The sequence below is a fragment of the Gastrolobium bilobum genome, unplaced genomic scaffold, assembly GCF_033153095.1.
Source record: "Gastrolobium bilobum isolate Gb01-03AN ecotype WA unplaced genomic scaffold, APGP_CSIRO_Gbil_v1 utg6685, whole genome shotgun sequence".
Classification (NCBI taxonomy): Eukaryota; Viridiplantae; Streptophyta; class Magnoliopsida; order Fabales; family Fabaceae; genus Gastrolobium; species Gastrolobium bilobum.
In genome coordinates, this window is record NW_026898013.1 from 292,604 (window position 1) to 319,683 (window position 27,080).

Below are 27,080 nucleotides of genomic sequence, written 5' to 3' on the forward strand. Positions count from 1 at the left end.
TATAACAGCCATCAAAATCTCAGCTTCTAGCATATGTTCTTCGAGAAGACGTAGTATGTATGTCCATATTAACTTATATTTTAGAGAATAATTCAAACAACTTTTATCTTTGTCTTTGAATGACTTACCCCCTTATGTTATTTTTTTATCAATTGCATCTGTATGATTTTTTTCATCCACACACATCCCTATTACAATTAGAAACTTAAGTAATTTGGTTATTTTATCCTTTTAAGAAAAATAGACGGATGATAAAATATAGAAGAAAAAACGACATCAAATATGTTAAAATTTACAACACTTAAAGAAAAAACATTAAATGTATAAAAATGAAAATAGAAGAAAAAAAAGGTCAAATATATCTGAATAAAAAAGAAGAAAATAGATGAAAAAAATAGAAAAAAAACGACCAAATATATTAAAAACTTAAAACGGTGACATAAAAAGACTTAAATAAAAAATAAATTTAAATCAAAGAAAAAAATAACTGAAAAAAATAGAAAACAGAAATAGGACCAAGATATATACTAATATAAGGATGTCATCAAGATTTATTTCTTCAAAATTTAAGATAAGTTATTGAATTTTTTTAACATAATTTATATATTTACATATATTTTGTTTGTAAGTAAATTTAAAATAAATGTTAAAATAATTTTGAAGAAAAAACACAATTTATCTTCAAAATAGAACTATAGATTATATCAAAATTACTTAATAAATTATTATAAAATTTGAAGAAACTAAATCTTGATAATATATATATATATATATATATATATATATATATATATATATATATATATATATATATATATATATTCTTTTTTATTATAATTTTTTTTCAGTTTTTATATTTAATTTCTTTTTTTTTTACTTTTTCAATATATTTAGTATTATTTTTTTAAGTTTCTTGGGGTTTTCATTTTTTTATTTAGGTATATTCATTCTTTTCTTCTATTTTTTTTTTTACATTTAATTTTTTTCTACATGATATAAGTTTCCAATATATTTTGTTTTGATTTTTTTTTCTTTTTTATCATCTTTTTATTTTCTTTTTCAGAAAAAGAAATAGATAAATTACTTAAGTTTCTAATGGTGTTAAAGATGAATTTAAATTGAAAAAAAAATCATAGATGATAATTGATAAAAAGAAACATAAGAGAATAAGTGATTCAAAACAATATCATACGAAGATTTATGAGTTTTTTCCTATTTAAGAAAAAATTATAATCAAAATGTTCTTAAAAAAAATAGTTTTAGCTAAAAAATAATTTTGTATAAATAGTCAACAAAGCCAGGCCCCAAGCATGTAGACAATATGATTAAACTTTTTTAAAATTGATGGTGAGAATCTGATGAATAGACTTTGTGCTATCAATAACAACTCAGTTTGTTAGAGATCTGCCAGGGTTTTAAAAGAAACTAACTTCTATTAGAAAATATATTTATTATATATTTATCATCGTGCATGATATAGTTATTTTATGAAACACACAAAAAAAAGTAAATGGTATGCGCTAAGAAGAAAATTCATTAACCGAAAAAGTGAGAAACCATATTCTTGTCCAAACAATTTAAGTATCAGCTAATTCGATCTGATTTTTTGTAGAATCGATCCAAACCTCTTTGTTAGCAACGTGAAATTTATAGATCCTAATAACTAGAATAAGTTGTTAAATTCAAAGAGCGAAGAATTTATAAATTTCTTACTAATTTTTTTTTAGACATGCTTAAAATCCATACATTTGGAAATGAAAATGGTTGCACTTAAACAACATTCATATATATATATATATATATATATAGGGGCATGATATTCTTACACTGGTGTAAGAGTTAGAAGTCTTACACTCAATTTTGACCATTGATCCACTTCTATCCAATGGCTCACATTTTTAAAAAATTTGAGCCTTTAGATATAAGTTGAATCAACAGACGGGATTGAGAGTGTAACTTACACCGGTATAAAATGATCCTGACCCATATATATATATATATATATATATATATATATATATATATATATATATATATATGTCAGGATCATTTTACATCAGTGTAAGTTACATTCTTAATTTTGTCCGTTGATCTCACTTATATCTAAAACTCAAATTTTTTAATAATGTGAACCATTGAATAAAAGTGAATCAATGATCAAAATTGAGTGTAAAACTTCGACTAGCAAGTGTGGGGTGGAGGAAATCTTTGTACACAGCCTTACCTTTAGATAATTGCAAAGAGGCTATTTCCTGGATTCAAACCTATGACCTTTCAATCATAAAAGAACATATATATATATATATATATATATATATATATATATATATATATATATATATATATAATATTTCTACAACCTATTTAAATAAGATTATCTACAGCTACCCAAAAAGTACATCATTTTGATTAATAAGGGGTGTTTCTATAATTTTAAGTAAATTAATGAAAGGTGTTTTCATACTTTTCTTTACCCTATATAGATAAAATCATTTCTACTGCCTACAGTAATAACATGTGTATAATTATAATTTTTCACATTTAATGCTTTCATCTTTTATATAATTATGATTCTCCACAATTAATGCTTTCATCTTTTATATAATTATGATGGAAAAAGTGTGTCATTTTGAAATATATAAAGTTGTGTCATTTTAAGTTTAAGAGAGATAAAGAGATAGTTAAAAGAGGAGAAAGAGTTGACAAAAAAAGTAAAGATATGAATCTCATCTCTTTGGGAAAGTGAAATGATATAAGTTATGTCATTTAAAAGGATAAACATTTTTCCCAATTATGATTCCCCACGTTTAATGCATTTATATATATATATATATATATTCAGTTCAATCTTATAATATGACTACGGAAGAGGTGTAAAAAATTGCAGCCAAAATTTTTTCTGGATTTCAAGGGGCTTCTCCTTGGTGAATTGCCATTTGCTCATCGTAGTCCATTACAATGCACGACCATGTCTGACTGAACTATTGCATTTACAGTACTTGCACCATGCTTGACAAAAAATATGTTGCCTATATCTTAAAAAATCATTTCACAAAATTGGCCATGATGCGATCAAGATCAATCTTACATATAGGATGGTCCAACCAACAAACAAAAAACAGTTGTGGTTTATCACATTTTGGCTGTTCTTTGGGCTCTGCCAAAAATTGGGTTCTCTACTAATTCTTTAGCAGAAGGCCGCTTAACCGGATCAGGGTCTATCATGACCTAAATGAATCACCAAAAAAATCAGACAAATCAACCAAATTAGGCATATTATCTGAATAAAAAATAGAGCAAAACAAAACATCAGGAAAATTTTGAACTCCTTAAAATTTAAAAGAACAATACTATTAATACAAGAAAATTTATAAACATGATTACAAAATAAAAAAAAAAGTATAACACTTATACATGAGTGAAAAAAATAAATAAAGTAGTTTTGAAAATAACTACCTACCCTTATCGCATGAGCCCAACCAATCATATCAATTCATAACACTTTAGTAAAAGTCCTTTACAAGCAAATCTGCATTTTACAATTTTAAATGACGAAATGGTTGGATGACTTAAATTTCACTAGATCAGTAAACAAATGCAAATGTAATTTTTTGTTTTCTTTGAAAAATAAATGTATGAGTAACTACGAATATCAAATTAAAACATAGACAAACAATGGTACTATTATTCCTTTATATGTGCGCAATCTATTTTCCTAACCAAAGTACCCCTTCAAACTATATATCAGACTTGCCGTTGGTGCAACTGTAGTAACTCATTTGCTAAATTTTCCAACACGTTCAAAGATATAATATAGCAAACGTAGGGAAGAAAGAATTATTGACAATATTTTAATAATTCTTAAACCAAAACACAAGTCCCACCAGATTTTAGGCATGAAAACAATGTATGTACCTTGAGCAAGTTTTGCAATTGCATTGAATGACCAGGCAGGAGTGGCAACTTGCCCTCTTTAAGATTAAAAAATTGACATCCAGATTCTGACAAAGGCAATCTGCGAATGAGTTCATAAATAGAGGCTCCCAAGGAGAAAATATCAACCTTATCAAGGTGATCGTAATTCTCATTAAGGATTTCCTGTGGCATATAACGGGCGTCGCCCTCCTCAATTGGCAGGCTACTATCAAGAAGAGTTGCACATCCAAAATCACCAAGCTTATAAACACCATTCTTGACATAGATATTATCAGGTTTAACATCTAGATGAGCTATTCCCTTCTCGTGTATAAATCGCAGTGCATTGGCAACCTGTCCAAATTTTCAGGTCATATCAAAATATAAACAAGCACAATAGGTTTTGTAAAAACTTATGTATCGCTGTAAAAGGATAAAGTATCTAAGAGAGAGTAAAGGGGACTTTCATCGTATATAAACAATAGGTAGTGTGTGATGTTAGTCTGTAATGACACCTAGATGCGCCATGTAATGAAGCATACCAGCAAGGTCTATAAAAAATTGGTCATGAAAGGAAGTTCACCTGATATAAAGCTTCTAACACTAGTACTTCCGAAAATAATGTAGAGCAGTTTTTTATGGATAAGCTGTGATCACATAGCTCCATCTGAATGTACAGCTGTTCATTTTCAAACCATGAAGAATAGTACCCCACAATGTTCTCATGGGAACCTAGAGGCAAGAAGGTAAATGAAATTTAGGATAATAAAACTAATATAAAAGGCACTATGCAGCATAAAACTAAATTTGAGAATGTAAAATGCACACCTAAGGCTGCCAAAGCTTGAACTTCCATCAAAGCTTTTCTCCTGCAATGTCGAAGGATTAATATCACTGGCTAAACACAAGGGAAGAAACATCCATAGGTATGAAGATGGTACCTTTCTGTTTCCTGGCATAACTGTCTGGTGCTGTGTTTCACAGCATACAAGCAACCATCTATCCGTTTTAATACTTTGAAAACTCTACTAAAGTTCCCTTGACCAATTTGCTGATAAGAAAAGGGAAAATTATACATCAAATCCAAAAGTTGAATTGCAGCAAGGTAATTCCAATTCCAGTTGGAATTTCTTTTCGAAACATACTACCTCAATCTCGTGAAAGTCAGTGCGATAGCGTGAAAGCCCATCACCACCAGTAAATGCAGGAAAAAGGCCTGCAATTCAACCATTATGCAGTTAGGAAATTGCAATAGGTGCGAACAAAAACCCAAAATACATAATATCGTACATGTTGCAACTAATTTCTCCACAATTATTAAAAAAGATTCGCGAAAGAACTGACCAAAACTATACCTGCACATTTTGATCTTTGGTTTCCAAAGGGATCTGCCTCCTTTTCTGAAACGTCTTTCAAATAGGGGTTCCTAATGCAAGGAGGAGGCATAACCCTACAACGCAATGCAACTGCTGAATGTGAAATATAATTTTGTGCCTTTAGTTTACCAGCTGATATTGTTTTCTCAACAGCTACTTCCTCAGCAATAGTCTCCTTTCCAAGTTCCACAATTTGTTGATGGTCACTAGAAAAGGTAGGGCTGAGAGGGTTTACTGAGATAGCATCTATGACAAGCATGCACATCAATTAGAGAAAATAGCTTAATAAATTTACATATTCGTGAAACATGGAAAAAAAATGTATACATATACATATAGTACTAATTGTTTTCAAGTGGTAGTAGTAAACCCATGCAGCACGCAATGTACCAAAATTCCTGAGTGAAGAGTGATAAGGAATAAGAAAAACTCTAATTACATTAGACAAAGATCCTATAAATTTGCCAGGCATGATGGAACTTGACATCAAAACCTCAGTATGGTAAATTCGCAAAAGGTTCCACCCTATCACTTAAGGCGGCAAGGTTATTTTGAATAATCTTGTACAGGCTTCCTCTCAGTATTCAGATTCTAAAATTTATAGGTCCTTTTTTTTAATAAACATATATACACGCAGAGCACAATCTCTCGGTTATTAGTTTAACCTAATCAATTAATATAAGTTCTACAAGCTATCTGCATGACTTCATATCATAGCATTCCTCAGTGAACTCCTCACAATAACTCAATTTCAAATGGGGATTAACAAAATGTAACTAGTCTTACCCAGACGGCATCTCTTGCTTTTCGTAGTGTTCAGCTTCTCCGGTGATTTGGGGCAAGGGGTATTTTCCTGCGGAAGAGAAAGATAAAAAAAAAGCTATAATTTTTTTTTAAGGATGAAATCATTACGAAAGTAAAAAATGCAAAGCATAATGAATTTGATATACATCACCATGTTGCAATTGAAGCCATTCAAAATATTCTGATTATCTGGGGTTATGTAATCCGGGGTGCTGCCACGAGAAACAAAAGGAATACATGTTTAACAACTTTGGAGCAAAAGAGGGAAATCGCAGATAATCAAAACGAGAAAGGGGTGTTACCAAAAGAAGTCCTGACTGAGAATGAAATCTCTGTCAGCGTCGACGGTGGCAGCGTCGTCGGGAACCGTAACGCGAGAGGAAGAGGCGTCATTGGGTTTGGCATCGAGAAGGTTCTGGAAGCGTGAAACGGCTGAAGAAGTAGAAGATTTAGGATGGAGAGGAATGAGTGAGACTTGACCAAGCTGAAGCTGCAACTGTCTGGTGGTGCTGTTACAAAGCGCGCCCTTCATCTTTCTCCTCTCCTTCTTCCCAATCCTATTTTGGCTTTTCCTCTTCATCATCAATCTTCTCTCTCTCTCTCTCACACACACACACTCACTCTATTATGAAGAACCTGAGGGTGTAAGCGTTGAACTTGAATATATAAATAAACAAATAATTTTACAGGAAGAAATAAAATTAAATCAGAATATGGAGCAGAAGAATTATTCAAAATCGCGCGGGTTACTTTTCGATTTCATTGGTGATATTGGTTAGGTGTGGGTAAGTCCTTTTTAGGGGGGGTTTTCATTATTCAATCCTGACCGTTCATATTTTTGAACGAAGAGGAGATGATTTGTTCAACGCTCGGATTCGGGTTTGGATAAGCGAGTGGACACCTCATTTAGAGCGCACGTTTTGAGATGCGTACCGCGTAAGCTGATTCCTGTTTTGGTCTTTCCATTTTGTTTTTTATTAAATAAAATAAAATACCGATTGAGAATAAAATGTGGGAAAGGACAAGTGACAAAGCATGGTGCGCAGTGCGTATATGTACTAATCAGTCTGATTGAGAACAGATCGTCTTATGTTTTATTTAATTTAATTAGATTATGTACAATATTGTTATTTATAGACATTACATGATAGAAGAGTGGGTTAGAAAATGATTTGTCTGTAGAAGATTGTGATTGGCTCATGTAGTCATGTGACATTTAAACGAGATATCAAAGTATACATTTTAATATATAATCAAAAAATAAATTTTCTAATGTCTTATTTTAAAATGATATGTCATGAAAAAAATCACAACTATTGACATATCACAACTATTGACATAGCAACATTTATAATTTTAAGCTTTTGAGTTAAATTAATTTTTTACATGGTATCAGAGCTTCAATAATCATGAGATAACAAGTTCGATTTTTGTCGTCCCTTCACTTTTTAGTAAAATTAAATAAGCATAAGATAATTGATCACAAAGTCTATCAAATATTGATTTATTCATAGAAAATTATCAATTTTAATTGCTAATGCTAGATATATAAATCAATAATTCATATTAGACATTTATTAGAATACAACATTTTCGTTGTTCAGCTCAAATGTGGAGACAAAAACACACCTTTTCAAAGTTAGCTGCCAATTCAAGTGAAAATGAGGAACGCATTAAAATTCACATAGAGTATATTTGCAATACTTTTACGAGAAAGGATTTGTTTATAATTTTTTTTTGAAATTTTTTACAAATTATATTATGTTCTTCTAGAAGAATATAGTGTAATGAGTGTTCTACCGGGAGAAGATAGTGTAGTTTGTAAAAGTTTGTAAACAAAAAAATTTGTAAATATTATTTGCCCCTATTTTTATTATATAACTGTTTTTGGTTATTTTTTTTTTTTTCCCTTCCATTTGAGCAAACCTTTAATATAATCAATGTAAAGGTTCTAAATAAAAATATCACTGCAGTACTATTGTCTTTGGGAATACACTCCCCACCCAGATAAAGGAAGAGGCGCCCAGGAATACTGCCCTGTTTCAATATTGTTTTTAAAAATAATTTTTTAATTTTCAGAATAAAATAAAATAAAAATTTGTTTAATAAGATCTGTTTTATAAAAAAAAATAACATTATAACTGATTTTTTATTTTTAAAATCAAATTTAGAGAACGTGTCTTAGTTTTCTGTTTTATATTTTTAATTTTCAAAACAAACAAAAAAACATAAAAAACACGCATTTCCATAATTAGTCTAAAAAAAAGTTTTAAAAGCAAAAAAAAAAAAAAAAAAAGAACATTATCAAACAAACCAACTGTCTTTTTTTTTTAGATATTCCAATTGGTTTATCGTTTTGTGACTAGTCCGATTCGGAACGAGTCTCGGGATTAAAGTTTTAAATCTCTCTTAAAGATGGTACTGGGAAGGATCGAACATATACTTTTATTTCTATCTGCTCAATTTTCTAATGCCAACTGAATTACCATCATTTAATTTCTCTTTTTTTTTAAGACATGGAATAGTGTCTTTCTTAGGTTAATAGTTGGCACATGTCTGTTTGCTTGTATTTCATGATGAAATCTTGTAAAGTGATTATCTCACTTAAATATATAAGTGATGGATAACACACTCCCTCATATTTAGTTATATTTTATCCTGACTTATTTTCACTAAAAAATGGGATAGCAAGGCATCTTAATTTTCATACAAGCAATTAATTCAACTCAAAAACTTAAATATATAAATAAAAAGTCATCAATAATTTTATGGGTAAAGTGTGTGTCATTTTAAAAGATGTAAAGTTGTGTCATTTTAAAGGATGTAAAGTTATGTCATTTAGAGAGAGAGAGAAAGAAATAGATAAAGAAGGAGAAAGAGTTGACAAAAAAAAATAAAGGTGTGAGTCTCACTTCTTTGTGAGAGTGAAAGAATATAAGTTATGTAATTTAAAAGGATAAATATAATTTTATATTACGGCAATCATAACAAATCGGCCACCATTTTATATTAACATACATTTTACTTTTTGATTACCCAAAAAAAAAAAATTATATATAACAAATTATGAATGTGCAAAATTAAAGAAATTTACTTCAATAACAACATCAAAAGAGAATATTCATTATAATCAAAATTTACAGGGATAACAACAACGTATCTAACATCGGAATGGTACTAACGAAATTCCGTAACACGTGTACATCCATGTCAATCAATTGGGCGCGTAATTAAGCCAAGTATTTTCAATTCAGCTTCAAGGATGCAGCTATCATCCACCAAAAAACCCAAATGTGGTTCGATAAATTTAGACAAAGCCATGAGCTGTGGGTACCCCCAATGCGAGTTCGATTTGGAATAATTTCTACAACCTGCAAGGGAAATCAGTCGACGTTAAAACTGTTGAGAAATTTATAACATCAAGGGCACTCTCACCCTTTGAGCTAGTTTTTGGGTGGTGTATCCAGAGTTCTTTACATGATCGATCCTCACCGCCCCCACTTTAAAGTGAAAGCACAAAAGGTAAACCAAATATTGGGCCTGTTGAATAATCCACGCTTCAAGCCAAAAAGGCTCTTGCGTGAGGGGGCGTGTTGAGAAATTTATAAGACTTTAGTCACTCTCACCCTTTGAGCTAGCTTTTTGGACGGTGTACCCGAAGGTTCTTTACAAAAAAAGACAAATACTTAATAGTAACCCATCACCAAAGCTACAAATGAAGAGCAAAACACAGAAAATAGATTTACTTCAGCACAAAGTCCGTAACTGCATTTTGCGAGGATAAATGAGTAACATTATTCATCTAAAAAAAATATACTTTTTTAATTTTAGGATAATTACATTTCAACAACAATGAAGATTATATACACATATATAAATTGATTTGATGTAAATTTACATATATTTTTTAATTAATGACATTTCAGATATCTATATATAAACCACAGTAATATGTATATTGTTATAAGAGTTCAACTCGGAAAGCAAGCATGGCCTCACATTTTTCTTCAGCATGTTTCCCACCAAGTTGGTCTTTTGCGCGCAAAGTGAAATCCACAACTAATGCAGTGTTGGGGGAAAGGGTTGATACATCCAAAACTAAATATAATGAAATACTGTTGCCCTTGCCCTCATCTTGTCCATTGGGATAAAAATGGAGCTTCCTGGTAAAATAAGAAATAAACAAATAATAAAAACAGATTAGCCCTTGAACAATCATATTCTGCTTTTACATTTTGCAGTAAGAAAATACCAAGATAGAACAAATACTAAAATTAGTCTTTAAAGATACACAAGATAATGATTTGTATTTGCTATTAATTTGATACTGTTAAATTTAAAAAAAAAAAAAAACAGGAATTTAATCAATAGTAGACATCAACTTAGTGTGCTTTAATTGATAATTACTATAAATTATAAAGAACCATATCGTTTAAAAGAAAAATCATTTGATACTTATATTGTTTTAAACTAAGAGAATACAATTCTTATGAAAATCTTAAAAAAGAAAAGAAAAAGAAACTACCTAATATCGTGTATATCTTTAAGCATTAATTTGTCCATTACTTAACAAGAAGCTGGTATTAAGAAAGAAGCAATTGAATAATTAGTGTGCACTTAAATATACCATTTGTAGTTTCCCCAAACCAACAATTCAGACTCGTAGATATCTGAACTAGCAATCGAAAAGTTGTTAAATTTCCAACTATGAGAATGAGTGACAGGTCCATGTATCATTGATAAGCGATCGCCTTTATTCATGGTCCTGACAACGAAAACCTCAACTCCAAACGCACAGGTATCGTCAATCAAATATCCATTTGAAGGGTCCTTAAATGTGTCAAGATCAATGAATTTTGGAAAACCCCACTCAGTTTTCAGGACATGAAAACGTCTTACAGTTGCATCTGCATGCATTTCAAATAACAAATATGTAATATAAGATAACATAATAAAAATTTAATTAGAAATTCCAATTATTTCGGAATGTGACAAAGAAAAGAAATTTTAACTATTCTGTCATAACAAGTGACCAAAAAATAACAGAAAGATTGATACAACTTAGAAGTCAACATCACATCACAGCATAAAAATGGAAGGCAATATCAAAGAAATTAATGAATATTACTACAAGTTAGCTACAAAATGTAAAATAATAACAAGCTTGTAAGTGCTAAACTACAACTGTACCTTGAGTGGTAAGGTACTCGTCATTGAGAAAATCATATACAGAGAAATTTATAATGGCGTTGACCTCCCAACCAACAGGTAAGGAACGCGTATCCATAAGCACCAAATAAATAGAAACATGATTTTGCCCATCTCCTTTTATGTTCCCAGTTGGGTATATGGACAGCCTCCTGCATTCACTTGCATAAGATGTGAAGTATAATTAAGGGTAGTCCTAAGTCCTAACTTTGAAGCAATGCGTATAATATTATCATTATTGTGAACCAGTTCTGAAGTTCAGTAAGGTTAAACTCGTATATGAGCAAAATGAGAGGGATAATTTGATGGCAAAAAAGCACGCATACCATTTGTAACCCCCTGCTTCAAACTCTTCAGAGTCAAAGTTATTTATTGAGGCCTTGCAAAGCAATGAGAATGACTCAATTTTGAGTGAGTAATGACTTGGTGGAGCTTTTCTTCCTAAAACACACCAGTAAACTTGCAGAGTTATCAAAATTAAATTATATTTAATTTCATAATCAGATTTAACGATTAAGAAAAAGAAAAGGAAAAGAAAAAAAGAAGACAGTAGATTTGAATCTATGTAATGAGTGACACCTTTCATGAGTCTAACAGACATCATATCCAGGAATGATGAAGGAATTTTAGTTGCAAGAACTAAGAGAGCTTTAATCTGGCTTGTGAAGTTTTCTCCAAGATTCTAACTTTGGCGTGCAGCTGGGGGCCAAACACCATATTCAAGTGCAAATTGAAGTAGACAACTCAGAAACCAATAACAACAGTGAAACATAAATGGCACACAAGACGTTCTACATAACCCAAAATCTGAGCTCCTTCCGACTAAGTTTGGATTCGCCGAAGAACAAACATCTTCTTTACTCTCCTCTCTTTTGTTCTCTCTCTCCGCGCTGCCCCCTCTCACTCTTTTTTCTTTCTTTCGCGCAAGCCTGCCGGTGCTTTTCTCGGATGCTCTCTTTCTTTTCTTTTCAATTTAAGTGGGCAATTGGGGGCAAGTGGGGCCCACCACTAAAATAAAGAAGATGCACCACAAACTTTGTTGGTCACACGTACCTAACAGAAGAGTGTTTAAAAATGGGGCAGGGCCGGACGAGATCAGAAGTTATGGGATTACGGGTTTGACCGAGGGTTATTATGTTGAACTCTATCACTATCACGATCACGATCACGATCACGATCACTGGTTTCATTATCCCTATCACGATCACTATCAAAAGATATGTGCTACTGCTATCCCGATGCAGCGAAGCTAGGTGGTGCTATTATGGCGTGATAGATTGGAGCAATGTAAATTCATAATATTCTACTTGTTCCTTAGTAGTTGGATCTCTCACCAACCTGCACTCTGATTTTATATATTAAAAAAATATAAATATAAATAATATATATATATATATATCTTATATGAAAATATTAAAAAATAAGTCACCAATCATCAAATATTTAAAATATATTAAACATAATTCACCAATTATAATTACAAGTCAATAATCAATATTACATAACCTAATTAAAGTATCAAGATACCAAAGTATAAAACACATATTCTAACGGGTCACTACGCTGACCCGCCTCTTTTGACAAGGTCTCTGCCAAAGAAAAATTTAAAGGAAGTAAGAACGAGTTTTTGTTTTCCATCGACGACCATAAAGATTTCATTCGAATGGGTAAAATTCTTACCTTTTCTAGAAGATTCACGGCAGCGAGGTGAAGATTGAAGACGTCTAGGTTGCTGGGAGAAAAGAGAACGATTAGAATTAGGTTTGTAAGCATTTTTATTTTATTTTTTCTAATAAAACGACGTTGTTTCATGAATTTTAAAAAAAAAATAAAAAATGCAGTGACTCTCTTTGACCCTGGAGTCACTGAAACTCAGCTGGGTTTTAGGAGTCGAAGGAGTCGATGTGCATATAGGGTCTAACTTGTGACCACAACTCTCAAAGGGGAGGGGTCATGATTGACCCGGGTCAACCGGGGAAATATCTATGGTACTACTGTTGTACCATTCACTCAGTACATCTATCAAATAAAAAATGAGAAATGACTGTCATCTTGTATGGAAAGAAGAGAAAAATATTTTTTTATCCAAATATCACTTGCTGAATGACAGATGTACCTATTACAGATATACAAAAGATGATCTCGTCAACCAGGGGTGGAGTGAGATTTTAAAACACAGTAACATAACTTGGCTCTTTGATTATATGTGGGTTTTTATCCATTAATTTTCTTATATGATATATGATTCTCGGTATTTTATTAATTCTCTCCATATTTATTAATAGAGGCTATTTAATACCGTAAAGGACCTAGCAAGTTTAAGTCCTGGTGGACCAATTTTTATATTAAATGGCATCATTTTAACTTTTCACTCATTCCTTTTTTTTTATTGGTTAAAATACTAAACATTACTCATTAATTAATCACTAAATATTATGTAAAAACATAATTACAAAATTACTGTAAAATTACAAAATTATGATTTTAATGTAACAAAATTACTATTTAGATACATAGTAATTATTCCCTATTTATTACTATTTTTATTGTAGCAAATTTATTCCTTGTTTATTACTGTTTTTAATGTAACAAAATTACAAATTTTTTACTGCATATTATTATTTTTATTGTATAATAATAATTTTATTATAGTAAAAATATGTTGATTAATATTTAATTTTTTTTTTATAAACAATATTTTTTTTAATTAATGATTAGTGAATTATTATTATAATATTTTTGCGGGAAAAATCGAGAATCGAATACTAGGTAGAAAAATTACAGGGTTAAATACCTCCCATCTGGCCAAAGAGTCAACAGAACTTTCGACTGGTTATTATAAGTTCTTGAAAGACGCTAGTCAGTAGCCAGTAGCCACCCACGCATGCATTCTCTCACTTGCTAATTAAATTAGTATCGTAATACACAGCTTAACTAACGCATTCAAGCATAGAAGGCATTCAAGCATAGAAGGCAAACCGACACTGACATTTTTTGAGACTTGGCTTTTGGAATGCTCTATCCAGATAAAGGGAGAGAGGCACCCGAGACTAGGGTGTTCGAGGTCTGAATTAGATCGGTTTTGGAAGCAAAAAGCATCTGATTCAATCTTTTCGGTTTGATCATGTAATCATCCATTCGGTTTGAATTTTTTTTCAAATCCGATCCAATCCAATCCAATCCAATTTTTTTCGGTTTGGATTGGATTGATTTTTAATTTTTTGAAAATTCTAAAATTTATTTCATTATTATTATGCAAATAACATTTTTTGTATATATTGGTTTTGTAATATTTTTTTAAAATATAAAAGTATCAGATAATATAGTTTTTTTTTGGACTATGAGATATGAAATTCTACATAAATGAAATTTTGTTGATGATATGTGATTAGGTTTTTTCTTGGGTTTAGTTGATGGGTATTGAGTTTAGAAATTTTTAGACTATGATTGAGGAAAGACTCAAGTTGTAGAGAAAAATTAATATATTTGATCGGTTTGGATTGGATCGGTTTTCATCTACCAATCCAAAAACCGATCCAATCCAATTAAAATTTGCGGTTTTTATTCGGTTTTCAGTTTTTCGATTTTCGATTTATTCGGTTATCGATTTTTCAGTTCGGTCACCGCAGTTTGAATCGGTTTGGATCGGTTGATGAACACCCCTACTCGAGACTAGTCTTAATGTATTTTCAATAAATTGGAAATAGGTATTTTCTTACCAAAAAAGAAAAAAAAATATAGAAGAAAATAATTATAAAAATAAGGATACTATAAATGTAGATATATATATATATATATATCATGAAATAGGAAAAAATTTATTTTTTCTGCAGACATAAAATTAGTTAGGGTCCACAGGTGTTTTGTTCTCTCTCTCCTAAATTTGCGTCTACAGGAAAACATAACATGGCCGCACATTTTTGTTGAACATGCTGCCTACTGATTTGGTCTTTTGCACGCATACTGTAATCCACAACTAGTTTAGTGTTGGGAGGGAAAATTTCTTTGGTGCTAATTCTTTTTTCCATCATTTTAAGAAAAGTAAATAAATTGGGTGGATATGTGATAAGTTCGTATCGCTGGAAAAGCTAAAGGGTCAACCGGTAGGGGGCTATTTTGCCGAGTTCCTTAGAGAGAGTTGTCTCGCGGCTTTCGCTCATTGCGGAAAATTTCCCACTACTGAAACGAAATAGGAGAGCAGGTTTGATTCGGTGCATCTTTCATTCGTATTGTAACACGTGTTTTATTTTTGTCAAATTCATAATAAATAATTTATTTTAAAATTAGGAGAGAGAATAATCTTATATATATAAAGGAGAGTTCAATGTTAGAAAGTTTTGCTAAGTGTCACTCCCTGATTAATTCTACAAATTGTATTCACACTACATGGCATATACAAACTTACTTTATTGGGTAAATTGAAAAAAAAAATTCTTTTAAAAATCAAATTTTAATTTTTAAATCGAATAATTTAATGACCATTTGTGGTGGCAGACAAGGAATTGAATGTCCCACTGCCCATCACATTGGAATTGGTCAGCTGATTTAATTTCTTTTTACATTAGAATTTTGAAATTCGAATTTTGATTGCTCATTTAATTGGAATGACTCATCTGATCTAAAATTTGAATTTTGAAATGGAATGACTCAGCTGTTTTAATTGTTCATCTGATCTAAAAATTTCAAATTTTGAAATGGAATGACTTAGCTGTTTTAATTGCTTTTTACATTGAAATTGCTCATCTGATCTAAAATTCGAATTTTGAAATGGTTTCAAATTTTGAATTGGAATTACTCAGCTCTTTTAAATGCTTTCTACATTGGAATTGCTCACTCTTTTGAAATTCGAATTCTAAATTGATTTCAAATTTTGAATTTCAAATTGTAACGGTGGGAAAGGATTTGGAAATAAAAATTTAAATAAATAATAATTTCTTTTAAAAATCGAAATAAAAAATCCAAGAAAAATTAATTTAATCATTTATCGTGGCAGACAACTCATTCAATGTCCCACTGATTTGTACATTGAAATTACTCAGCTCTTTTAAATGCTTTCTGCATTGGAATTGCTCAGTCTTTTGAAATTCGAATTCTGAATTGATTTCAAATTTTGGATTTCAACTCTTCTAAATTTTGAATTTATGTTTAAATTTGAATTTTGGTTTTGAATTTTTAACTTTGTAATGATGAGAAAACTTTTAGAAAATTTTGTGTGGCAGACAACTCATTTAATGTTCTACTACTTTTCTTTTGTTGTTTATTATGAGTAAAAAGACATCTACATTTCTTTTGTTGTATATCCCACTATTTTTTGCATGGATAATTGTTAGCCCTATTAATGATGCATTAAAAAACAAAAATATTAAAAAAAATTGTAAAATAACAAAAATATTTATATTGTAAAATAAATTCAAAATTTGTAAATAAATTAAATGAAAAATTATGTGAACTTGATATGTGGGAAAAGAGTTCATCATTTAATATTTATGGAATGAAAAAGAATATATACAATAAATTTGAATTTAATATAAAATTATAGATTAAACAATAAAATATTTAAATTTATAAAAATACATTTATAGTCGATAAAAATTATTTAAAATTTAAAATTTAAAAGAAAAAATAAGAAATGGCATAATTTATACTTTACTAAAACTAAATTAAAATTTTAACATAAAAATTTTAAATACACATGTATAATGTATTTTTTAAAAAAATATTTAACCTAAAATTTTTAAATATACATTTCTAACCAATTAAAAATATATATAAAAATCATAAAATAAAATAGAAAAAAATTATATAAAAAATATGTATAATTAATATAAAAGGTTTTAAATTTTAAATTTAAATAAAAAATGACGTCTGTCATTCTGTAAAAAAAAATTATTAAAATTTAAGAACTATAAAAATGAAAATTTTAATTTAGTATATAAGAAAGAAATTAAACTTTCATTTTTTTATTGCAAGAGTGTAATTAACACAAATACTTGCAAAAAATAATTATTTTTATAAAATACTGACAGTTAGAGGTGAAAATCTGGGCTCGGCCTGGAGGGCCGGCCCGCCAATATATTTTTATAATTCAATTGAAATTTTATTTTTCTTCTTTTATAATTAAATTATTAAATCTGATTTCAATTTTTGTAAATACAAATTTGTGAAATTTCAAAGACTAACGAACTAATCCTTGCAAAAAAAAATTTATTTATATAAAATGTTGACAGTTAGAGGTGAAAAACTGGGCTCGGCCCGTAGGGCCGGCCCGCTAATATATTTTTATAATTCAACTGAAATTCTATCCTTCTTCTTTTATAATTAATTTACTAAATCTGATTTCAATTTTTGTAAATACAAATTTGTGAAATTTCAAACACTAACGACACTAATTCTTGCAAAAAAAAATTATTTATATAAAATGCTGACAGTTAGAGATGAAAAACTGGGCTCGGCTCGGAGCACCGGCCTGCTAATATATTTTTATAATTCAACTAAAATTTATCCTTCTTCTTTTATAATTAAATTACTAAATCTGATTTCAATTTTTGTAAATATAAATTTGTGAAATTTCAAAGACTAGCGACACAAATGCTTGCAAAAAAAATAATTATTTATTATTATTTTATAAATCTGATTGTAGTAAATGAAAGTTAATCTCTGAGATAAAATATAAAAACCTAGACGCAACTATAATTTTTTTTTTTGTGTGGATAAATATAAAAACCTTTTACATGCTGATAGTTAGAGGTGGCCAACTGGACTCGGCCTGGAGGGCCGACCCACAATCACATTTTTATAATTAAATTAAAATTTCATCCTTCTTCTTTTATAATTAAATTCGTAAATCTGATTTTTATTTTTGTAAATACAAATTTGTAAAATTTCAAATACTAACGACACAAATCCTTGCAAATAATAATTATTTATTATTATTTTTTAAATGTGATTGCAATAAATGAAAGTCTATCTCAAAGATTAGTGTAGTTGCTTTTATTTTGTTCATATGCATTTGTTGCAATGTAAGCAAAAAAATATGACTTATACATGCTTATTTGATTAAGTTGCATTCAAATCCCGTTCAGACAACTTTTTTTTTGGTCCTTAAAAAAATTTAATCCAAATTTTTTTTTTTTGCTGATATTATGACTTTTGGGTGTTAACATATTAGTGTTACTTATTTAATTAGTTTTTGCCTTATGTATCGTAGGCACAAGGAACGAAAATCACACAAGAAATGACATATTTAGTAAGTGTTGAACTCATCCCTCCAATGATTGCTAAGAAATGACACCGAATGAATAGCGTTTTTATATTATAGGTAAAAGCTGATATTTTAAATCCATATTTGCTTGGTGTTATTGTTACCTTGATTTTGTTGATTAATGTTACAGTTAACAATGATTTGTACGCATTTTTTTTTATATCTCTTTCTCATGTTAATATGGTGTATTATAACGTATTATGGTGTATTATGATGGTTGTATGCAAAATTAATTATTCCTCTGAATAACAGATTTTTGTTTGTGGTTGATATTTGCAAAGCTCTGTGTCAATGCTGAAATTTTTTTACCTGAATATAGAACAAAATAACAACACAGTTTTTTGTAAATATAATGTTTGCAGTGCGATTAACCAACCACAGCGGACGACAAAATTTTTGATCTTTTTTCTCCGTGCATCGCACAGGTAATATACTAGTTTGATATAAAGTAAGACACGTGTCACAAAATAAGTGAAAAATGCACCGAATTTTTGATACATTTGTAATACCAAAGATATTCTCATTGAGAGGGAGAGTTGAGACCTCCACGGTTAAAAATAATGAGATACTAATGCCCTTTCCTTCAACGACTCCATTAGGATATAAAATAAGCTTCCTGCAAAAATAAAAATAAAAATGAAGGGCAAATCAGCCAAAGAATAAATATTCAAATTAATTGATACACAGACATATTAAATTGTTACTCAAAAGATTTTGTACATTAATTTGATCCTTTAACGTTCAAATAAACATCAATTTATTCTAATTTCAATATATTTAGATATCAATTTGGTTCTTGAATTGATTACTAATTTATATTATAAAGAAACAAATTGTTGTAAAAAAAGCACTATCTCTAAAAATTCAACTTAATATCTCGTATAGTTTCGAGTACTAATTCGAACATTCTTTGAGAAAGTTAGAAGCATCTATAAGTTTGTCTGTATGTATATAAATATTGTTTAGTGGATATTCTTTAAAAGGATACAAATTTGTGTACTTTTTTGGTGAAACAAATTTGTGTATTTTTACTGACTTACACAAAGTCTTATTAGTAAAACTTTATGTAAATCTGAAAAGTTGTTCTCTTTTTTCTCTTTACACGTTAATAATGTAATCGAGGAGAGAAATTTTTTTTCTTCAGATTTACACAAAATCTTACCCGTAAGATTTTGTGTAAGTCACTGAAATAATACAAGTTTATGTCCTTGATATTTCTTTTTTCCATATAAATATACCATTTTTAGTCTCCACCGACAAACGATATAGACTCATACATATCTGAACGAGCGATTGAAAAGTTGTCAAATTTCCAACTATGATAATGAGTGACAGGTCCATGTATCATTGATAAGCAATCGCCTTTATTCATGGTCTTGCCAACAAAAACCTCTACTCCAAACGCATATGTATCGTGAATCTGATAACCATTTGAAGGATCATTAACTATGTCGAGGTCAATAAATTTTGGGAGACCCCACTCAGTTTTCAGGGCATTGAAATGCCTTCTAGTTGCATCTGCATGCATTTCAAACAACAAATACGTAATATTAGATAACATAATAAAAATTTAATTAGGCAATTCATTTATTTCGGAATATGGCATAGAAAAGAAGTTTTACCTGTTCGGTCATAACAAGTGACCAAAGAATAACAAAAATATTTATACAACTTAGAAGTCAACAACACAGCGTAAAAGTGGAATGCAATATCAAAGAAATTAATGAATATTACAAGTTAGCTATACAAAATGTAATATAATAATAAGCTTGTAAGTACGGAACTACAATTGTACCTTGAGGGAAATATCTATGGTGCAGCGGTTGCACAATACACTCCATGCAACCAGCCAATGAAAATGGAGCAATAAGCTGTGTTGTCGGTACAGAGAAAAGAAAAAAAATAATTTTTAGTCCACTTGTCTTTTTCTTAATTGCAGATGCACATACTACTGTCGTATAGAAGATGATCTCGTACCTTGAGTGATAACGTACTTGTCATTGAGAAAATTATATACAGAGAAATTTACAATGGCGTTGACCTCCCAATCAAGTGAAGAACTTGGATCCATAAGCACCAAATAAATAGAAACATGATTTTGCCCATCTCTTTTTATGTTCCCAGTTGGGTATATAGATAGCCATCTTCATTCACATCCATTGAGCATATTCAGATTGAATATATGTGTACCATTGGAATCTATAAGCCCGCTATGTTTCTTTCTGGGATGGAGTCACTGTATGGGTTATACCTCTAGCATAGATAAAGATCAAGTTAGGAGGCACTGTCTCAAGTATGAATGCTAATGTATGATAATGGGGGGGAATGTGTGTATGTGACTCAAGGAATATGGGCAGAATAACGATACATAAGATGCCTCTCCTTGTGTGTGGAAATGGGTGTTGGGGAAAGAGACGTTGATCCTGTGTGGCTTGGTGAGAGGGGGTCAACCCTCCTTGGGATCAGTTAGGGGTGATTGACACTGCTATGATAGCAGTGATGCAGCCCCTGTGCCTGGCAATGTCAGCGTATGACGATGTGGTGGTTACCACTTATAGTATCTGGGGCGGTCTCCCAGGGAGTTAGAATCCCAAGGTGAGACATAAGATATCCCAATTGTTTATATTAAAGTCAATAAAATTATAATCGTAATCTAACGAATCTAATAGTAGGAACTCAAAATGCAACGCAACGTAACCTTTGAATCTTTTTTAAGTCTTTGCAACGAGTATTAGAGTGTCAGAGTGTCGGTGAGTGTCGAAAAGTGTCAGACACGACACGTCAGGATTTTTGAAGTGTCGGTGAGTGTCAGACACGACACGTCAGGATTTTTGAAGTGTCAATACTTCATAGATATAAAGAGTGATAAAGTATAAGCTACAACTTTCATGGGTCCAACATACATCATATCCATGAATGATGAAGGAATTTTAGTTGCAAGAAATAAGAGTGTTTTAATCTGGCTTGTGGTTCTTATAAAATCTTCATAGACGCTAGCCAGCCACGCATGCATTCTCTGAATTAGTCTCGTAATACATAGCTTAACTAACGCATTCATGCATAGAAAGCAAAGCGACATTCACATTTTTCAAGTAATTGACTCACTTTTCAATACTTGGCTACGGGAATGCACTATCCAGATAAAGGGAGAGTGGCACCCGAGAATAGTCTCTTTCTGAACTTAATAGTTGGGCATTTGCTAAAAAATATTTGTAATAATTAATCTTTTTTATTAAGTAATTTTGATATTTATTTTAGACCCCTATCATAAAAAGTTTTGGTCTGCCACTGTTCCCGCATAATAGTTAGGCACTTGCTCATACAAAATCTATAAAATATTGATTTATTCATAGAAAATAATCAATTTTAATTGCTAATGCTAGATGAAGAAATCAATAATTCAAATTTAAAATTTATTAGAACACAACCTTTTCGTTTTTTAGCTCGAATGTGGAGACAAAAAAACACACTTTTCAAAGTTAGTTGCCAATTCAAGTGAAAGTAAGGAACGCAATAAAATTCACTTCGATTTTGTTACAAATCAACAACAGTCAGCCCACCAATAGTGAGCCCAGTGAGCCCAATATCCAGTAGTAATTGTCACTTAGAGTTTTTCTACTATGACAGTTTAGTTAGTTACAGAATCAAGTTAGTTAATTTCTTTATCGTTAACTTTCGTGTATAAATAGTAGAAGCTTAAGTCTTCTCTGTAATCTTTGTAATTTTTTCTTACCAATCAATGAGAATTAGTTTTCTATTTTCTCTCTTCTTCTTCCTTGCTTCTGATATGAAGTTAGTTCACTTTTGTAATATGGTATCAGAGCTATTTGGACTCTAGTAACCAAGTATTCCGCTGCAATCTCTTTTCTTCTCTTGCTTTCATTCTTTCATCATGGCTATTCCTCTTCCAGATCATCACACAAATCTCAGTAACCCTTTCTTTTTACATTCTAATGAAAGTCCAGCTTTAGTGTTAGTAACTCCACCCTTAGATCCAACCAATTATCATTCTTGGGCAAGATCTATGAGCATGGCATTTCTATCAAAAAATAAAATTGGTTTCGTTAATGGTACAATATAGAAACCTGATGCTAATGATCCAACTTTTCCAGCATGGGAGCGGTGTAATACCATTGTTTTAGCATGGATTCATCGTTCCATCAATAGTAGCATAGCAAGATCCATTCTTTGGATTGATCAAGCAAAGGATGCGTGGAGAAATCTCAAAGCACGATTCTCTCATTCAGATATCTTCAAAATATCTGATCTACATGAAGAAATGTATCTTATGCAGGAAGGTGATAAATCTGTAACTGATTATTTCACAGATTTGAAAATCATGTGGGATGAGCTTTACAATTTAAGGCCATCACCATCATGTAGTTGTACAGTGCACTATTCATGTAATGGTTACAGGTTGATGCGTGAATATAAAGAACAAGATTGTATAGTGAGATTTCTCAAAGATCTTAATGAGCAATATGCTCATGTAAGATCCCAAGTGATGATGATCAATCCAATGCCAGATATCAACAGAGTGTTTTCCCTGGTTGTTCAGCAAGAAAGGCATATTCAATGTGAATCTAGCCTAAATCAATTGACTGTTAATCCAAAAGTGTTTCTTAGCACAGTAGACAATGTTCAGAGAGGAAATTATATGCAAGGAAGAGGACGTGGATCTTCCAATATTTTTGGAAGAGGACGTTGAAACAACATGAAAATGTGCACTCATTGTGGAAGAACAAACCACACCATCGATACATGCTACAAGAAACATGGATTCCCACCTGGATACAAAACCAGAAATGCTGCAAATTACTCTGCACAAGATAGCCATGGTGAAGCACATAATGAAGAAAGAATGCAAGAAAGTAACATCACTATATCACACGAGGAATATCAGAATCTTTTGAATAGCTCATACAAACAGGGCTCGATCAGCATAGAGACACCTATCAGTTCAACTAATTCGGTACAGACAACAACACTGAATGCCAATACATCAGGTAGCCCAACATACAGATGACTTCTTGATATTGGAGCCACTGATCATATTAGTTTCTTAAAATCTCAATTTTCTGATCTCAGAAATATCACACCTATAGCAATTTTACTTCCTGATGGTTCTCAATCTTTAGCTTGCCTTTCTGGGACAGTACATATTTCTCCCACTCTTACTTTACACAATGTCCTTTATTTTCCTTCTTTCAAAGTAAATCTTGTATCTGTTACAAGACTCCTTCGAACCATTTCTTGTTATCTAACATTTCGTGATTCATGTTGTGTTATCAAACAGATACCATCGAATATGATGATTGGTTTAGCTGATGAAGTTGATGGATTATATATGATAAGAAGTTCATCTTACAAATCTCAAGTGATGAACAAATAAGAGTCTGCTCAGCCTTACACAATTGTCAATACCAAGTCAATTTCCAATAATTGTTCCAAAGAAGATGTTTCATTATGGCATCTTAGATTAGGACATGTATCACATTCAACATTGAAACAAATGTCAATAAAATTTCCTTTCATTTACTGTAAAGAAGTATCTCCTTGTGATGTGTGTCACCTTGCAAAACAACACAATTTACCATACCCTTCAAGTATCACAAAAACTGATAGCATATTTCAACTTCTACATGTTGATATATGGGGTCCATATTCTTTGCCTTCAATTCAGCGATATAGATATTTTTTAACCATTGTTGAAGACTATTATAGGTTTACTTGGACCATTCTTCTTAAAACCAAAGCTGAAACTCGTGACAAACTTAAAGAATTCATTAATTTCATTAAAAACCAGTTTCAAACAACTGTGAAATGCATACGAAGTGACAATGGTCCTGAATTTGCAATGCAAGAGTTTTACAGCAACAAAGGGATTCTACATCAGAAAAGCTGTGTAGAAAATCCTCTACAAAATGGTATTGTTGAAAGAAAACATAAACACATATTAAATGTAGCTCGAGCCATTGCCTTTCAATCCAATATCCCACTTCAATTTTGGTCATTTGCCATTACTCAAGCTGTTCACATTATAAACAGAGTTTATACTCCTATACTTAACAATGATACACCATACCAAAGACTTTACAATGAACCTCCCACATTTGTGCATCTCAAGGTTTTTGGATGCTTATGTTATGCCACTACCCTCAAAGCTAACCGTCAAAATTTTTCTCCTAGAGCTATCAAGGCTATGTTTCTTGGATATCAAGAAGGAATTAAAGGCTACATCCTGATTGACATAAAATCAACAAAAATATTTGTATCCAGAAATGTCATATTCTATGAAAAACATTTTCCTTTTGCTCCTAACAGTGAGTCACCTGAAATTAAAACTGATGAACATATACCTTCTTCCCATAATTCTGATGAATCCATACCAAAAAATTCCTTACCAATTTATCCTGATCCTACATTTACACCAGATTACTCCATATCTGTCCCAACACAAAATGGCCTTAGCCCAAACTATTCTGATTCTTTATTACCCTCACCAGATCAACAGTCAGATACCCCACGACGATCTCAAAGAGATAGACATCCACCTTCTTATCTGCACAATTATCACTGTAATCTGTCAACCACATCTCTCAAGCAATCATCATCTTCTTGTTCAGGTAACTCAACTTTATCTCAAAATGTCCTTTATCCTATTTCTGATGTTCTTTCTTATAAATCTGGTTTTTCCACATATAAATTTTTTTGTCTAACCATTTCCTCTCATACTGAACCAAAAACATATGCACAAGCTTCAGAACATGACTGTTGGCAGAAAGCAATGCAAAATGATTCTGCTCTTGAAAACAACCATACATGGTCTCTTGTCAGTCTTCCTCCTGGCAAACGCACAATTGGATGCAAGTGGGTGTATAAAATTAAATACCATGCAGATGGATCTATTGAAAGGTATAAGGCTCGTCTTGTAGCTAAAGGCTACACACAAATAGAAGGTCTTGATTATCTGGACACATTCAGTTTAGTTGCCAAGTTAACAACAGTACGCTTACTTCTCTCTCTTGCTACAACCATGAAATGGCATTTAGAACAATTAGATGTCAATTATGCCTTTTTGCATGGAGAATTGAATGAAGAAGTTTACATGGCTATTCCTCCAGGAATTCCTTGTTCCGATCCATCAAAAGTTTGCAAATTACAAAAGTCCTTATATGGACTTAAACAAGCCAGTAGACAATGGTATTCCAAACTCTCTACTGCCTTAATTTCCATCGGATACACTCAATCTTCAGCTGATTTTTCATTGTTCACTAATAAAATTGATTGTCTCTTCACTGATCTTCTTGTTTATGTCGATGATATTGTCTTAACAGGCAATGATATAAATGAGATTAAGAGAGTAAAAGCTTTTCTTGATAGCAGATTCAAAATAAAAGATCTGGGCACTCTTCATTTTTTCTTGGGATTGGAAGTTACTCGTTCCTCATATGGTATTCTTTTAAATCAGAGAAAATATACTCTTGAATTACTCTCAGATACTGGGCTAACAGCAGCAAAACCAGCTTCAACTCCGATGGATCCTTCATTGAAACTTCACCGCAAGCTAGGTGAACCTTTATCTGATATCTCACTATACCGTCGTCTTATTGGTCGACTATTGTACTTAACCAATACCAGACACGACATCAGCTTCAGTGTACAACAACTAAGTCAGTTCATTGTTGCTCCAACTGACATTCACCTTACTGCTGAACATCGCATCCTACGTTATTTGAAGAGTTCACCTGCCAAGGGATTATTCTTTCCTGTTTCAAATGACTTAAAAAATAGTGGTTTTGCATATGCTGACTGGGCTTGTTGCCCAGACACAAGAAGGTTCGTTACTGGTCTTTGTATTTTCCTTGGATCTTCACTCATCTCATGGCGTTCTAAAAAGCAATCAACAGTGTCCAGATCTTCCACTGAAGCAGAATACCGTGCATTGGCAGCCATTACTTGTGAACTACAATGGTTGTCTTATCTTCTCACGGATCTCCATATTTCACAACCAAAACCAGCACCAGTGTTTTGTGATAATAGATCTGCTATTTACTTATCTCACAATCCTGTATTCCATGAGAGATCGAAACATATTGAACTAGATTGTCATATTACCAGAGAAAAGATTACCACTGGATTATTACATCTTCTTCCTATTTCTTCTACTGCTCAGACAGTTGACATTTTTACTAAGGCACTCCATCCCTCATCTTTCAATCAGCTTATGGGCAAGCTTGGTCTCCTAGATATACACAGCCCAGCTTGTGGGGGGGGGGGGGGTGGTGTTACAGATCAACAACAGTCAGCCCAACAGTGAGTCCAATATCCAGTAGTAATTGTCACTTAGAGTTTTTCTACTATGACAGTTTAGTTAGTTACAGAATCAAGTTAGTTAATTTCTTTATCGTTAACTTTCGTGTATAAATAGTAGAAGCCTAAGTCTTCTCTATATTCTTTGTAATTCTTTCTTACCAATCAATGAGAATTAGTTTTCTGTTTTCTCTCTTCTTCCT

The 27,080-nt window shown here is 31.3% G+C and overlaps 4 protein-coding genes across 4 annotated transcripts; 1 reads left to right on the forward strand and 3 right to left on the reverse strand.

The window, feature by feature from the left end:
• Positions 1-3,132: 3,132 nt before the first annotated feature.
• Positions 3,133-6,675, reverse strand: LOC133312233 (wee1-like protein kinase). The gene is made up of 10 exons (XM_061513409.1): positions 6,398-6,675; positions 6,247-6,307; positions 6,078-6,144; positions 5,271-5,537; positions 5,064-5,131; positions 4,857-4,966; positions 4,744-4,784; positions 4,499-4,647; positions 3,916-4,269; positions 3,133-3,228 (listed from the first exon to the last, which is right to left on the reverse strand). Exons 1-10 carry the CDS (start codon positions 6,673-6,675, stop codon positions 3,133-3,135), a joined length of 1,491 nt encoding a protein of 496 aa, XP_061369393.1.
• A 2,630-nt stretch (positions 6,676-9,305) lies between these two features.
• On the reverse strand, positions 9,306-11,908 carry LOC133312234 (uncharacterized). Its single transcript, XM_061513410.1, has 5 exons — positions 11,630-11,908; positions 11,286-11,455; positions 10,723-11,002; positions 10,095-10,258; positions 9,306-9,466 (listed from the first exon to the last, which is right to left on the reverse strand). Exons 1-5 carry the CDS (start codon positions 11,905-11,907, stop codon positions 9,306-9,308), a joined length of 1,053 nt encoding a protein of 350 aa, XP_061369394.1. The 5' UTR covers position 11,908.
• A 6,961-nt stretch (positions 11,909-18,869) lies between these two features.
• On the reverse strand, positions 18,870-21,478 carry LOC133312235 (ubiquitin C-terminal hydrolase 12-like). The gene is made up of 5 exons (XM_061513412.1): positions 21,468-21,478; positions 20,542-20,708; positions 19,827-20,082; positions 19,049-19,180; positions 18,870-18,873 (listed from the first exon to the last, which is right to left on the reverse strand). The coding sequence occupies exons 1-5, from the start codon at positions 21,476-21,478 to the stop codon at positions 18,870-18,872; spliced, it is 570 nt and encodes a 189-aa protein (XP_061369396.1).
• A 978-nt stretch (positions 21,479-22,456) lies between these two features.
• Positions 22,457-23,272, forward strand: LOC133312236 (uncharacterized). Its single transcript, XM_061513413.1, has 2 exons — positions 22,457-22,540; positions 22,646-23,272. Exons 1-2 carry the CDS (start codon positions 22,457-22,459, stop codon positions 23,270-23,272), a joined length of 711 nt encoding a protein of 236 aa, XP_061369397.1.
• Positions 23,273-27,080: the final 3,808 nt, after the last annotated feature.

Coding starts and splice junctions, on each gene's coding strand:
- LOC133312233 (XM_061513409.1), bottom strand. CDS start 6,675: ATGAAGAGGAAAAGCCAAAATAGGATTGGGAAGAAGGAGAGGAGAAAG. Junction 4,967..5,063: donor CTGACTTTCACGAGATTGAG/GTAGTATGTTTC, acceptor TTTTCTTATCAG/CAAATTGGTCAAGGGAACTT. Junction 3,229..3,915: donor AATTGCAAAACTTGCTCAAG/GTACATACATTG, acceptor TGATTCATTTAG/GTCATGATAGACCCTGATCC.
- LOC133312234 (XM_061513410.1), bottom strand. CDS start 11,907: ATGATGTCTGTTAGACTCATGAAAGGTGTCACTCATTACATAGATTCA. Junction 11,456..11,629: donor GAAGCAGGGGGTTACAAATG/GTATGCGTGCTT, acceptor AAGTGAATGCAG/GAGGCTGTCCATATACCCAA. Junction 9,467..10,094: donor GAAACATGCTGAAGAAAAAT/GTGAGGCCATGC, acceptor TTTCCCTTGCAG/GTTGTAGAAATTATTCCAAA.
- LOC133312235 (XM_061513412.1), bottom strand. Junction 20,083..20,541: donor CAAGTACGTTATCACTCAAG/GTACGAGATCAT, acceptor AAATGCATGCAG/ATGCAACTAGAAGGCATTTC. Junction 19,181..19,826: donor GATATGTATGAGTCTATATC/GTTTGTCGGTGG, acceptor TTATTTTTGCAG/GAAGCTTATTTTATATCCTA.
- LOC133312236 (XM_061513413.1), top strand. CDS start 22,457: ATGGCTATTCCTCTTCCAGATCATCACACAAATCTCAGTAACCCTTTC. Junction 22,541..22,645: donor AAAGTCCAGCTTTAGTGTTA/GTAACTCCACCC, acceptor GGTACAATATAG/AAACCTGATGCTAATGATCC.